The 16,181-nt window shown below is 36.3% G+C and overlaps 1 protein-coding gene across 1 annotated transcript; it reads left to right on the top strand.

The window, feature by feature from the left end:
- Nucleotides 1-449: 449 nt before the first annotated feature.
- Nucleotides 450-13,914, top strand: LOC140236326 (uncharacterized). Its single transcript, XM_072316280.1, has 6 exons — nucleotides 450-678; nucleotides 7,979-8,257; nucleotides 8,716-8,991; nucleotides 10,553-10,825; nucleotides 11,295-11,558; nucleotides 13,751-13,914. The coding sequence occupies exons 1-6, from the start codon at nucleotides 450-452 to the stop codon at nucleotides 13,912-13,914; spliced, it is 1,485 nt and encodes a 494-aa protein (XP_072172381.1).
- The last annotated feature ends 2,267 nt before the right edge of the window (nucleotides 13,915-16,181 follow it).

Raw genomic sequence — 16,181 nt, forward strand, 5'->3', positions numbered from 1 at the left:
ACGTAGGTATTCAATGTTCTTGCAGATGTGGGTACTTGGGAGGTCGACATGGCTGTGATTATGGTCACGTGTTGGATGTTGCTGTTCTTGGTGCATTCCTGTGGTAAGATAGCCTTCCTCTCAAGTTTCTTTTATCATAACGTGCGTTGTGTATTAATCAATGTCTCATAAAGAATGCTTCGAATATCAATTCAAAAGAGACACATTACGCATGACCATATGACACAATAAGAAAGGACGATTAACTGTTGATCCATGTGCTTGCCTCCATGCAAATCTCAATAAATTACTAAATGATTTGTTAGTTGATGTATCATGACAAATCGTATTATTTCAGCTCATTTCTACAAATTTTCCGTGATGGTCTGATTTTAAACGTAAAATGAATAAACCTACGACCCCCTGACATTGTTTATATCACTTTGTTTGGCTTTTACCCTACAGTCGCCATGACTTTTACCGTACCAAGTTCCCTGACTGCGAACCGCCAAGTCACTGCGCGGTGTACCGAGAGTGGAGTGCTCGAGTCACAGACAGCGAGCTGGTTCTTGGACGGCGTCCAGATCACAGAGGGCGTGGTCAGAAATAGCAATCAGGCTCGACGAGACAAAGAATGGGGATACCAAGGAAATGTTCAATCGGCTCCACCTACAGATACATACCGCTCCTACGCTACCGGTCATTTAGGCTGACCGGAAAAAATAGAATACCGTTCCGAAATGCAATCTCAGTATGAAAATTAGAACAAGTGAATACTTATTTGCCGGTATAGGAATAGCTCATTTGCTGTGAGGGACACGTAACCAGGTAATTTTCTGTATAAAAACATGCCTACTATGGTTGATTTCTGCCCAGTCAATCTGTCTTACAACTGGAAGGATTGTTAACACTTTGACATATTTTGATTGAATCTCATTTTTTAATCTCAGGAACCATACGGTGCCGAGACAGCACCGGGGCTTGATGATAAAATTAACAATGCACTAAACAGTGACTACACATGAAAAGTTTGGTATATTGGTGAACTTGGTAAAAGATAATTCTGTCTGTAAGTTAACTAATCGAATAGATTTCTGGTTATGCTTTAAGTGTAACAATTAGAATATTGATAAAGATACCAAACAAGTTCATGAATGGGCAATGACAAAACAGAGAGCAAAGAGAGTGGATATGCCCTATTACACACCTCTAAACAAACAACCAATATCAAAAGACTTATTGAACGAGGAATTCTCATGAACGACAATGAAGACGGAAGTGACCTTTGTGTCGTAAAGCACATGCGCCACAGAAAACTCCCCGTATTTCATTCCCTGGGAATGATATCGTTTTCAATGTACGCAAAACACAGCCTCCTATGTCTTGTGAAACCAGTCATCAGGTTTGAACGTATATGGATAATTTTTTAGGGAAGAGCATGCTGTTTTTTCTGGTCATGTTGGTAAAATTGTTAAGAAACTTCTCAGGCAGAAAATGCAAGAGTTGAATCGACTTCTCTATGATATGCAGCTAGAAGGGACGGAGTAAAGAAATCAACGAAAACAGATACAAGGCAATTACCTAAACGATTTAAAGGATACAGTTAAGTTTAACTATGATGCATCTTTAGCTGCGACAGACACTCCATTTGCAGAAAATAAGCTTTGATTTATCTCATTACGGCCTGATATTTCTGCCATACTACTGCAAACGGAAATGACAATTATTTTGATATACAGTCGTCGTACTTGGAATCATATCATCACCATTCCTCTAAGATGCACTTAGTACGGATGGCGCTCAAAGCAAAGTTTTGAATCACGTCATTTTAAAATACAAATTATTCCATTAATGTTTCTACACCGACGGAAGTAACGTTTGGTAGTACATGACGAAACGTGAAAAAAACTCTTTAATTGCTCGAAAATTGAATACACATGGATGCTTGATGGTAGTCAAATGAAGAACATGATTGGTAGAATGTCTTGAATATAGATATTGTATTACTTCTCCTGATATAACGGTAAAAAAGGTCATTTTTTCCATTCAGATTTTACTTGGAATGCTTTGGGAGTATTGGAAGACGACAACCTACCCGACTTGGACCATTCTAAGTTCTAGCTGTATAGCATGGCCTTTAAACTTACAGATTTTCGGCAAGAGGAAACTAGAATCTGCTTTTCGTAATATAGGCAGAATGAATAACATTATCTGAGTTCAAAATCACCCGAGCATTGGCTTCTAAACCAGTACGGATAGATATATCTCGCAAAATAGCTTTAATGTTTCTTCCCATCTGGCTACTTGATTAATACAGGTTGAAGTGTCTTCATTGGATAGCCTGAAACCAACAAAGAAGAATATTGGATTGTTTGTTATTTGGAGTATTGAAGTCTTGAATTGGTTTCAGGAATTCGTGTGGTGTAAATATAAGAAATTATCAACCTTGGGATAAGGTCAGGTTTGTTGTGAAATTGGAGATGTGACATAAACAGTACCACAGAAGTGATACCAAAAATTCGCAATATATGAAGGTATAAACCATTTATTTTCTGGTTTGAGTAATGAGGACTTTACATCTATTCGAACCATCGCTTTGTTATTCAATCTAAATCATTTAGGTAAATTTACCTTGCGCAGAATTTACAATTGCTTTGTTTAGTCCAGCAAGATCGTGAGATTAAACCGAACAACACACCGAGCGACATACATGACATACCCCTTACACTGGTTGGCCCGTTCCAGTGGCAGAAACATTTAGCTCTTCGTCGGTGCCTCTACTAGTGTAGCTGGCGAAAATTGTAATTATTATTATTCAACTTGCAGGCTGAGGCAAGTGAATTCAGACAAATTGACATACATTATAAACTGATTTAGAAGCAAAGAAACAACACATGTAATATAGAGAAAGCAATTTATTTTCCGAGAACGCTCTGCATTTTTCTGCCCTATTACGCTTATAAAAGCTATCGTACTGAATGTCTTGAGTAACGGCTCCACACACTTATAGTTTTTATGGCGATTTTGTATCATTGTCAGAAATACAATATTGATCACAGGCCATGTATAGTATGTGGCTATTCCTACTACCCATTGACGAAGTGACGGTATTGGTAAAAAAACAAACAAACAGTAAAACATCGGAATGGAATTCCTTATTACTGTTATCACAGACACTAATCTTTGTCAGTAAAACTGCAGAAAGAATGAGCGAACTATGCCGTCTGATATGAAAAAAAAAAATTGTGGTGTTGCACTCTGGCAAGAAATCATTTCCTCATTACGCTTTTTTCCAGCCATAGATCATATTTTTGTGCATATCCTATTGACAATTTATGTAAGAAATATGGTTTTATATGTATTTTTCATTTGGAAACCGCAGGTGACAACTCTGACACGAAATATTCATGAGCACTATTGGCACGGAGAGCCGGATGAAGTAGAGTTTCAGAGGACTACTTATCTACACGTATGTGGGTTGTTTTTACTCTAATCCCTCTCACTGCTCGTATCGCTGCTATCACTACAAGACGTACTACAACATCGAAAGTGTGTTGACCTTCACTCCTTCCGCTGATCATCACGGGAAGACGCTGCAGTGCATCATTTCCGGTTCTCAACAATCAGCTACGCTCAACGTTAGACGTATGTATCCAATACCATCGCCATTTGCTTATCTTAATTGTGTGTGTGTATGTATGTGCAAGTGTGTGTTTGTGTTAAAATAGATGTGATAAAACCTGTAAAGATTCACAACTGACAAATAAATAAATAAATAAATAAAATCTTATTTGAGCCTTCATGATGCACAATTAGTGCATTTCTCATTTAACTCTGTATGTGCCATGGTGGAAACCCCCTGTGTGTCATGTTATTCTTGGACACGAAGGTGGTTATGCTTCGAGAAAGAATTCGGTTTTTCCAGTTTGTATAACTTCTACAAATTTCTGATAAGATGGACACAATAGGGAGCAAAGCTGTAACGAAAGAGGAATGCCAAACTTTGCCTCGATACAAATTGTATGACAAATCTATTTTCATTTTTTCTTTTGAATGACCAGTTGCTACATTACTGTAAAGGCATGACTTTTGCACATACAACACTGACAGAAACTAAGAATGTACACGAAAATCTAGTAGGGAACACCGCTTGATAGTCAATCACCACATAGAATGCAAGCCGTATGTGACAGGAACAAAAGTGCGAGAAACGCTTTCATTGTGCCGCGGAATTAGCGATTTTAATAGCGATCGGTTTAAGCGGCTTTGTTTGTTGAGCAGAATATGCAAAGTTGGCACGCCGTCCACTGAGTTGGACGTGCGAACGTGGCACATAAAAAGTAAATAAGGTATAGTTTCACCAACAATATTATAAAAAAGCGAAAAAAAAATCATACACGTAAAGTTATCGGTTAGTAACGTTGGTTATTTCACTTTTTTGTCGGAGAAATCAAGTGATTAGTATAGAAAAAAGACATATAATTGTATTCTTTGTCAATTGCAGAAAGATAACATGGATTTTCTTTTTTTATTTTAATGCTGTTGTATGGTATAAACCGGTATTTACATTGGATCTTCAGGGGTAGGCCTACTGCCCAGACCTCAAGCAGTATTCTCCGCAAGGGCCATCATCAGATGCATCTCATATCTCACCATGCTATAAGCTAAGGGAGATGCAGATGAATTTCCCTACACTTTCGTAGGAACTTTCATTGTAACATTGCAAATACGAAATCCTAGTTCGGTTGAAAACTTAAAAAAAAAAGACACCGAACTTTTTACAAACTATTACAAATAGTTGACAAAATGTGAGATAAGTGATCCATCATTATCAATGCATTTTTTTTTTCGCGAGGTGGTCCCTAATAATACCAGTTTTTACTAATGCACTGATTTTCAAAATGGACTCTACAGTTTTGCGCTTTTCAACTCTTCCGTCATCTAGCCACTTTTCTATTTGATTTTTTTGAGTGTATTCACGTTTATGAGCGGCTCATCTAATCACCGAAAAATCAGTTAACCCAACAAGTTTAATCATTTTCCTTACTATAAATGCAATTATTTCTTATAATGCGACTGTAGGCCAATTTCAACTGTACTTTGTGCTTATAATTATGCATATATATAATATATATAATGTATATATGTGACCCTGCATCTCAAAACAAACCAAAAGTCGCCAGACATGAATTTTAAGTTAAGACCATATTCTGAAAGAGCAGACTTTAAGCTTTAAAATGATGTATAACTCAAATCAAATGGACTGTCCTAACCTATCTAAATATTGGAAAAAAAAAAAACCACAAACTCAGGAAAAGTGTGAACTGAGGAAAGAGGCTCTGAAGTAGTGTCTAATTCAAGCGCTTAATCTTTACCAAACCGTGCTGGCTGTGCGATGAATGGGACAAAAAACAGGAAGTAAACCACCAGAGTAACAACAATGAAGGAATTATTAGATTAAACTGAAATTAAGCATGCCTCATTAAGACATTTTGTCCATAATTGATGCCAACTTTCAAAGCAATAGCACTATCCTTTCAAAAGTTATTAGAGTTGAAAGTGAAGAGTGTGGACAAGGTTTTTCAGAAATGAAAAAGGGATTCTAAAAAAAACCTAATCACACTATTCTACCAAAAATGTTCGAGATAAACTGCTAAAAAACACAATTTCCTGCCCGTTTTATGCTATCAAATTTTAGCATAATGTAAAAGAAGACCCGCTCTTTCAGAAAATATGAAAAAGTCAAGTTCGGCTACGTTGACCCGTTTCACTTATTTTCAGTCCTCGCGCAAAATCAGTGTGTGCAACTCTATGTTCGTTTTGAGGTGCACGGTCACATACTGTATATATATATATATATATATATATATATATATATATATATATACATACAGTCAAACCTGTCTTAGCGGCCACCTGTCTATAGCGGCCACTGGAAAATCCAACGAGAGAAAAGACATGTTGAAGACCCTGTGTATAGCGGCCACCTGTCTAACGCAGCCAGCGGCCACAAAATGTGTTTTCCGCGGTAGACCTTAACCTGTCTATAGCGGCCACAGAAGTTAAGCCGATATTCAGCGTGTTTTTCTGCTTTGTAGCCGTGCCACTAAATCATGGGCAACATTCAGTGATCACCACCGCTGCATCCATCTCTCATTCCGTTATAATAATGCACTAGCACGACTGTACATTATATGCTACTGTGCAACCGGTGATAAACACCGGCATTGTCAAATGCATAAACACACGTGTACACACGTTATACACATACATATACCATACAACGATGATACATGTACATTAAATAATTTTAGGCAATGCACAAGAAGTTGGATAACCTGTCTATAGCGGCCACCTGCCTATAACGGCCACTCTTTTCGTTTTCCTTGGATGGCCGCTATAGACAGGTTTGACTGTATATATAATCTGTGTGTGTGTGTGTGTGTGTGTGTGTGTGTGTGTGATGTGGGTGGGTGTGAAAACTGTTGAGAGATTAAGCGTGTTTTTCTTGACGCAAAAAGTGTATTTGTATGTGTGTGTGTGTGTGTGTGTGTGTTTTGTGTACTGTAAGGACGCACATGGGCAAACTCATCCATAAAAAAAAAAAAAGTTCAGCGTAGGTGATAGAAACATAAAATTCTATAGTTTTTGTTTTATCATAAAGTGCCAAAAACGGTATCATTTAGATCAAGCTGAGTCGAGAAACCAAGATTTATGATATATATAATATATATAAAAAGATTGCTATAGAGATTACCATGTGGGAACACAGTTACAGAAAGAAAGCGCTATTCAGACTGTATTCATCCGCCTTATGTTAAACAAGCAATCGCGAACCTGACGGCACTACGAGGATATACATCAGCGTATATTACCTCACTATTCGAGAGGCAAGTCATTTTTATTACAGACTAATAGAACATCCTTATCATTGCCTCCCGCAACATATATTTATATATATTTTTCACATATGCAAGAAACGAAATGTTTTCATAGATCATTCGTTTGTAGCATTTTGCTTGCAGAGCTTACTTTTCTTTAGGTAGAGTGTATCAATAGTTCCATAGATCTAATAATTTTATTGACATAAAATGTAGCTGCTCCCATTTTTTTTTTTTTTTTTTAGAGAAAGGATTGAGATCTTGTAAATACTATTCCAAATTAAAGCTGCTCTACTTCAAAACAATATCGAGCAGGATTTCTTTCCACATGTTAAATATGCCCAACATTATTAGTATGCATACCAAAATTGATGCATATAACATAAAAACATGGTAGCTAGAAATGTTGCTTCGACGCTGACACAATTTGCAATCACATATTGAGTCCTACGAAAAGAGGTCAGGCCAGCGTCGTTCGCGAAGTCTGTACACGAATGTGCATGCTTACATGAATTTCAAATATGGGACAAACAACAAAATATTTATTCTCTGAGTTGACGTATTAAAAATGTTGACAGAAATTGATGACAATCCTATTGTTACCAACACACAGATGGCCCTGCCGATGGTGTGATTAGTATTAAGACACGTGGTCAGGGGTCTTCCTTGGAAATTGAATGTCACGTGATCCCTCAGAACCAGCCACAGCCCGCTATCAATTCATACGTCATCAAAGCTGATGGCGTCACACTCTCCCAATCATCTTCTCCTACTACTCGCCTTTCTCCACGGCCTCGTTGGTGCATCGAACTGTCGTGTGAAGGAACGAATGCCTTGGGATCGACATCGAGTACATCAATCTATTGCCCACGAGGTATTGTACAATCAGTAAAGCTTCTTCTGAAGCTTGAATACAATTATACTGATAGGTCTTGAAAACAGTCCATTGCGCATTATACCATGATTAAAATCAATGCGACTAAACTACTAAAACAAGTCTTGAGGAGGATTCTTTGACTTCAAACTTACAATACCTTTTCAGCTCTGTTGTTAAGTGTAGTTGAAGGTTTCTTAATGTTGAAAAATCGTGTTCCGATGTTTTATGTTTCCCTGTACAGCACCTCCGCCAAATGATGCTATACAGGTTGAGTTCCAAGAGTCGGGGGATCTTAGGGAGGTTGGTGGTCACGTTGATTTAACTATATACTGCGAGATAGCCTCTCATACTCGACCATTCCCGCCTATCAACAGTTACGTCATCAAGAGAGATAGTCAAACATTGTCGACCTCCAACTCGTTCACCCTATCTCCTCGACCGGATAGGTGCACGAATATCACGTGTATTGGCGAAAATGACATCGGGTCGGCATCATCTGTTGAAACCTACTGTCCAAAACGTAAGACTTTATCCATATATTTTTTAATTCTGATAGTTACACGGTATGTCATATCACATAATGTATTATACCTATTCATATTGCATTATGTGAGTATATATGAACATTAATAGATTTTGATGTGTGCTTGAATGAACTGTGTGCACTTTCATCAGGCATATTAGCTCTAGCTCTTATACATTAATGCGTCAAGTGATGCATAATATGCATGGAATGACACATTCTTTCGTGCAAGAAAACCAAGGCATTCAGAAAGGAATGCATGTGTGAAGAAAGGGATATGATAAACAAAATGATTTTTTTTTCCCGTTCAAACATGACAACTCAGAATATTCACCATACATCTGTTCAGTTTTGTTCTGCAGGGTGTTATTTCTGATATGACGTCATGATATCTTTTCTTCAATGGTTGAACTTTTTATGGCTTCTTTCAAATGCTTTCTGTGACTCGTTGGCAGATCCCCCACGTGATCATATCATTAGCATCGAGTTCGTTGAAAGCTTGGATGACAGTGGTCAAGGTATTTTCACTATTTCCTGTCACGTGAACGACATCGACCAACCACACCCTGCTCTCGAGAGGTACGAGATCAAAGTTGGAAGTATGACGGTGTCAAACTCGAGCTCGTCATTGTTCACAGTGTCGTCAAGCCCTCCAGGCTGCACGGACGTCACGTGTATTGGAATGAATGAACTCGGTTCGACATCTACAGTGAATGAATTTTGTCTAACAGGTAACTTTAATTGATAAAGTCTTTTGTTATTTACTGGGGTGTTAGAAATGACGAGATTAGCTGCAGAAGGAAACTAAATAAACATCAAGAACATAGATGAACCACATTTATAGCTAATCAACATCATTTCACATTGTATTAAGTGAGAATATTTCATATTAATGATTGTTATTAAATTTGTTATACCTACACCTAAGGACGAGAGTCAGTTATAGTTAACAAACCATTATGCTTGATTTAGAATAAGATATTTTTGACCGAAACGAAACCAACTACAGAGTATCAAGACGCTCGTATGGATTCCCCGATACGACAGCCTTTCTTAAGAGTAAGATGCGTTGATTATTCCTTTTATTCCCTTATAAGTAATACATGTATGACATAGAATTATACTGCAGTCGTATATATGAAGAGTTTGTTTGCAAAAACCGATAAGTCCATATTTGTCAAATGGAGACATTATTTGCGATTAAAGGTCAAGAAAAATATAAAGAATAATAAGATAAATTTTGCTTCTTTTGACCATAACTTCAAAAATATAGCTTTATACGTAGTGACCAATATATCATTTAAAAGGTATTATTTTGTACTTTATGCCATAGGCCGTACTTCAAAATCTTCAAAAATGGACTAATCGGTTTTTGCGAACAAATTCTTCATTTATATATATATATATATATATATATATATATATATAATATATGCATATATATATATATATATATATATATATAGAAACATATGAAGAGCTTGCTTCCAAAAGGCGCTAAATCCATCATTTTTCAATGGATTTAGCGCCTTTTGGTTGCAAGCTCTTTATATACTGTAGTATACTACATATGAAGAGTTTGTTTGCAAAAACCGATAAGTCCATTTTTGAAGATTTTGAAGTACGGTCTCTGTGATAAAGTACAAAATAATACCTTTTAAATGATATATTGGTCATTACATATAAAGGTACATTTTTGAAGTTATGGTCAAAAGAAGCACAAAATTTCTTATTATTCTCTTTATTTTTCTTGACCTTTAATCGCAAATATCTCCATTTGGCAAATATGGACTTATCGGTTTTTGCAAACAAACCCTTCATATGTTCTCGGATGTAATTCCCCATGTTCATAACGTTAAAGGTCCAGTTTACCTTTGGGAGAAGTGATTTTGAAATTTTTGAAGATATCACCTTTTATGCATATGTGTAGATCTGTTGTATCACAAAACGTCCTACCATATACAATTTTCGCAATAAAGCCTAAAATATGAGGAGATATCAGTATTTTTCTCAATAAACCATAACTGTAGACGGTTTAGTCTGAAAGTATTCTTATTATAACTATTGTTCACATTTTGTGTATTTAACAATACTAAACATTGATAATACAGATTCAAATTTTTACAGTGGTTGTTTCTATCCCTAACTCACATTTTAGAACTATTTTAAAGCACTAATGCTGGGTTTTTGTTTCATCTGCAAATGGTAACATATGCCTTTAAGTTACAACACTAACAAAATGAAAGTACACAATTATTTATCATTTGAATTTCTTCCTGATACCAAATCAAGATCCCCCCGGGGAAGATATTATAACTCTGCAGATTGAAGAGCAGATAGTCGCGAACGAGGTTAACCTTGTAATCACGTGTCACATCGAGCCACGTGACCAACCTACACCTCCAATCGACTCATACGAGATCTCCATTGACGGCGAGACGATTTCATCGTCGAGTGTCTCGTCTGCGATTGTGGAATCTCGTCCCAACAAATGTATCAACATCATGTGTGAGGGAAGGAACAGACGTGGCACAACGCGTTCAACGGATTTATACTGTTTTAGAGGTCCAAATATTCTACTTTTGAGATAGGCTGTTTGTCTGTTTGATTGGTTGTTTTTGTTGTTTTAAAGAAAAAAAAAGAAGAGAGAGAGAAAGAAATATGGGACCCTATACAAATAAGTTGCCCCAGACAGCACTTAACATAAACAAACAGTATACGTCTTAGAGAAGATTTATAATTGATTGGTTGTTTAGAAAAAAAGTTTTAGGCTAAGAATGTTCCATGAATATTATTCTACTACAATCATAGTTAAGTTTCGATCTGAAACATGACACGATATTCTAGTCTAAGCACGTAATACTAAACACATTAATGACCTGTGAAAAATTATAGTGTATTTCAATTCCTTAAAAACATATATCTCGTACCTTTGTCTTGAAATGTCTTTCCAATTGTGTGATAAGTGTTTTATTATAGTCTCACCTTCGAATTACGTGGTTCCCTTCATCCTTTCCGTAATATTGAATAATAGATGACATTATCGATGTTCAGTTCAACGAGCGCGTGGGAGAGAACAACGGGAAAATCTACACGGTGGTCTGTCATATCGACGAGGAGTACCAGCCGACACCAGGTATCCATACCTTCCTCATCACAGCCGATAACGTCACTCTCTCATCCTCCCGCTCGCCCTCGACTGCCTTCACTCCTCGGGCCGACGGGGGCACCGAAGTCTCCTGTACGGGATGGAACGATTTTGGCTCCACCACTGCAACCAAGACCTTCTGCCCGTTAGGTAAGCTGTGGCATAACATAGAATTTGTAAAATTCTTGAAAAATGATGTTTTTTAAACATACCAATTTTCTGATGTAAAATACGAAAATATACTTACAGTTCCTAAACCTCTTTATGAAAATGATTATCGTGTTCTATATAAATGCAGATTGTTATAATCATTATAATCAATTGAATATTTACCGTTTTGTCAACATCTATCTTGAAAACGGTGCTTTATGGTATTAAAAAAGAGACCACAACAACTGGAAAGCTGGTAAAACACAATTTAATACATATAAATACACTAGTATAAAAAAGAAGGACTTTACCACTATTTTCAATACGTTCAGTACTTTTCCTAAACCCAACATACGGTCTTGATACATATGCTATATTCAGACATTCAGAAACAGATGTTACAACAAAGACACACATACACACACTGACACTGTCTGAAGCCTTTTCAATGAAAGGACGTTTGATTGGTGACAGCCCTTAAAGAGACGCAGTCCTCACGAAATAAAAAAAAATATATATGTTGTTGTTGGTACCTCCAATGAACTACTTTCGTCAAAAACAAACTTTCAAATCATCAAATAAGCTCGTACATTTCGGTTAAAAAAGTGTGACTCTGCAAATGAACAAGTCTTGGCGGAGAGTCATACGTCATCGATGCACAACTCTTTCCAGCGGTGTTCTGCTCGCATCCCTAGTTATTTATAAATATATGTTTACTATTTATTTTCATATTAATTGTATATATAGATAAGCTTGAAATATTTTGTTTGAAATAATAAAACCACATATTGTCACATTTTATGAAAAAATCAGATATGATCATTTTGAACTCTTAAATTGGTTTTCTGAGGCACAGCTGTCAACTTGAGAGTAGGGCATCAATGACGTTGCACCTTTTGGCAGGCTATTACACGATCGCTTGCAGGAATTATTTTTTTAAAATCGCGTACGGAGACAATTTTTGATGTCCACGCGTATAAATTGGTGAAAGGTTATATTTTTTACTCTTCTTAATTATCAGTACAGTGAAAATCTCAGGACTGCTTCCCTTTAAAGATGGGCCATCCCTTTTGTATTCCTTCCCAAATAGCACAGAATGATATATCCCACCAGAATAACAAGACTTTTGTAAAGCTATAACATTTCTGTGATATTTGTAGGTTGTCAGCCGTCAAAATTCAAATAATGCACCAAATGCTCACCGTAACGCATTCTGTGTACGAGGCACAGCTGCATATTCTACATATGTAATCCTCCTTTGGTTGTAATATGAAATTTATACTTCGAACACAAGATATACATGTTAAAGCTGTTACAAAGGAGGAATTCACTAGCTTCTTTTACTTTGTTATCTATGGCAAATAACAACACACCACAACTGTATAAGTTCATCACACATGTTTGTAAAACGAGACTATTAGTTTAGATTTGTAATTTTTTCTTAGTACAGAAAAAAAAATATTTGAATCTTAAAGCTCGATTTAACTCAACAAATAACGACCCTCTTCAGCGAGTTCAAAATTTACAGGAGGTTTCCAAATAGTGTTTTTTTAAATACCTAAGTGTTCTCACCAAATTTTCGGAAATTTGCATGCAGAAGGTATGGTATGTTTTTAAAAATCCAGAGATTAGAAATACCCTCTATTCGGTTTACTCTGTTCTGTTTCCACGAGAATATAACATTCAAGCTCGTTCCAGACCGATGCACACTTAATCTCTGAAGAACGGAAGTGTTGAAAAAGTCATGAGACGTCATTACGTGTCATAATTGAAGTAACAATTTTAAAGAAAAAATCACTAAGTAGGGACAATAAATGTGACCGAAAACGAACATTCAATTTCTCTGTTTTGACCACGGTTTGATGAAGTCATCATCTTATTTTTCTTCATCTTAAGCATTTTCTTTGTTATCAAAATGTATAATTTCTGTTGTTTAAATAATAAAAGTACACCAGGGAACACTAAAACACTGAATGAATCAAACACAAGGGTCTCCTTCACAGGCTATTTTTACTTATTATTACTTTTATTATTCCTACGTTAATCAAGTCAAAGATCTCCGCACGATTTGCCTGCGATTGAAAACCTGATACCTATATCAACCTAGCATGTTTCGAAATCATGTCTAATACAATAGTGTCTTTCAGGCTAGTGAGCATTTTGTCTCATTGTCTTACATAAACTCGTAAAAGCGGTGGAAATAATAGCAGAATTTCAGCGTCAAGGAGCTCTGCAACGACCGTCGACAACTTACGCTCTTCTTGTGGTCGTGTTCTTCCTGTCCGTAATCGTCTGCGTCGCTTACGTCAACAGAAGAAGAACATTCTTCCCCCCAGACGAGGTATTTAAAAGATGATCACACTACAGTGCCACAAGAAAGCACCAACACCCTTTAACTTGCACTTCACCAAAGTAGAATATTGCGCAAAAAGTGTTTATACCAGTTTACCTTTAAGACGTGCTGAGGATCTTCCACATGTTTTGTTTAATATGCGTCTTCATATCATAGCTTGAAGTATGGGGAGTTTGGTTTCGGGTGCTTAAATTTTACGTCATACTATAGATTTCATCTGTGCAATTTTTTTTTTCGACGATTTACAGTCAAACAAACGCGGTCAAGGAACAAATTTTAGAAACTATGAACGAAATATAATCGTTTAAGTGGAAGTGACTGATGTCGCAAGTTGTACAAACTGTAATTTACGTACATTTTCGTGTTTTTATTGAAGGGCAGATTTACTCTCTCTGTTTTGTCATTATTAAGTTCTCAACACATATTATATTTGATATTTCAAGAGTTAATGACATTGTAAATGCGACCCAACAAAAAGTAAGGACAAGACAGGAGAGCCATGCACGAGCCAACGAGTTGAGGGTTCTCAAGCCTGAAGCGAGCATTCTTATTCGACCACATGATAGTATATCAACTTACTTTGGTATTACAGAATAGTTTGCACCTAATTTTTAGTAATGGTTCAGGAACGTCATGTACCTTCAAAACTAAATTAAACTTAATGGTAGTCAAATCAACTGGTAGTCAAATTATTTCCTTCTTTTCAGGTGCAGAGTTTCGAGTAAACGGATTCATCTTGGACTTATGGGATACCCATTTTCCCTGTGACACGACGGCTCACTTTCGCCTCGAAGGCTCATTAATCTGATACTTAACCGATGAGGTGGATTCGATCATAATTATGCCATTACAATGGACTATGACAATCCCACATGATAACATTTTTCATAAAATGCAAGGGTGTGCGGTTTCCGGATTTCATGTTTCGAAGTGTATTATTCAGCAATAAAGATGAAATACATATTGTGTAATATTTAATGTTAAACCTATGTAAATACTTGTCATTCCAGTCAAAATTGTCACACATTAAAACAATTACTAACTTGTAACGTCTTTGCCAAACAATTTATGAAGCAATTAATCATATTCACGGTAGAAGAAAAAAAAAAACATTTCCCATTATGGTATTCATAGTTGCGAGACACAGGACAATTTACGGTCAGATTAATTTTGCATGTTTTGATTTGCCATCAGATATGATAATTCTTTACTGGCAATCAAAATAATGTTACAAAATACTCTTCTGTTCTTCCTTCTTCATTTTTCCCGTTTGATTCCGTTATGTCAAAAAGTCACCGCAGTCCCTATTCATACAGTATCACTGCACCAGCAATGAGTCCGGTTTGTCTGAACTTTGGTCTCAGAACTGCAATCTGCTCTATTTTCGAGTGCAAATCGCATATTCTCAATATATATATATATATATATATCCTTTTCTGTAACGTCGATAAACCGTATCCGTGAGATGACAGAGGAGTGAAATCTCTTCCCACTTTGTTGAAATTTATACACAGATTCCATCGTATGACAATTGAATGATTAGTATTCCATTGGCTTTGATATTCAATACTCCAAGTAAGCTGCTGTTCCATAGAGTTGTTGTTTTTTGTTTTGTTTTGTTTTCATTTTTAGACCAAGAAAACGTTTTTTTATTTTAACAACTTTAAGCTGTATTTCAGAGGAATTGTTGAAATCCTGCATTGAACTTTCTCAGCTTCTGGTGATATGTTACTGAATAATTATTTCAGATTTTCTTCAAATGCTCTTGTTATTACCTCTGCAGGACTGAAAAAAAAAAAAAAACATATCTTATGGAAAGTTAGCATTTAACCATCTTGCGCACTTCTGTGCATAATTTTCCTCGCCATTGTACAGTAATGTGAAATCTTTCGGATTATGTGATTGCTAATCCGTGTTTCTTTGTGTTTAGTAGCATTTCACAGAACAGTAAAGAACTGCAATTTTTTGATAATTTTTGTTCGTGTGTCTTGTCCTCTATACACACTAAAGAATTTCTGCTAAATAAAAGTTGAAAGAGACAACGAACTGCCGGTCGCTCGGTTTAATATGATTGAGGAAGGGCGCATAATAAAACAGAAAGGTTGTCTTTGGCCAAAGCAATTCAGTAACAAGTGCTAGAGCGCATAATTTCTCCGCGGCAAGGAGTATGGGTACAATGCAGAGACTTTGTTTCTTCTCCTTCGCTAACACCTACCTGATCGTATATAGTACATCATATTACATTGTGTATATGAATTTTATTTAGGGAT

Source organism: Diadema setosum, chromosome 12 (assembly GCF_964275005.1).
Source record: "Diadema setosum chromosome 12, eeDiaSeto1, whole genome shotgun sequence".
NCBI lineage: Eukaryota > Metazoa > Echinodermata > Echinoidea > Diadematoida > Diadematidae > Diadema > Diadema setosum.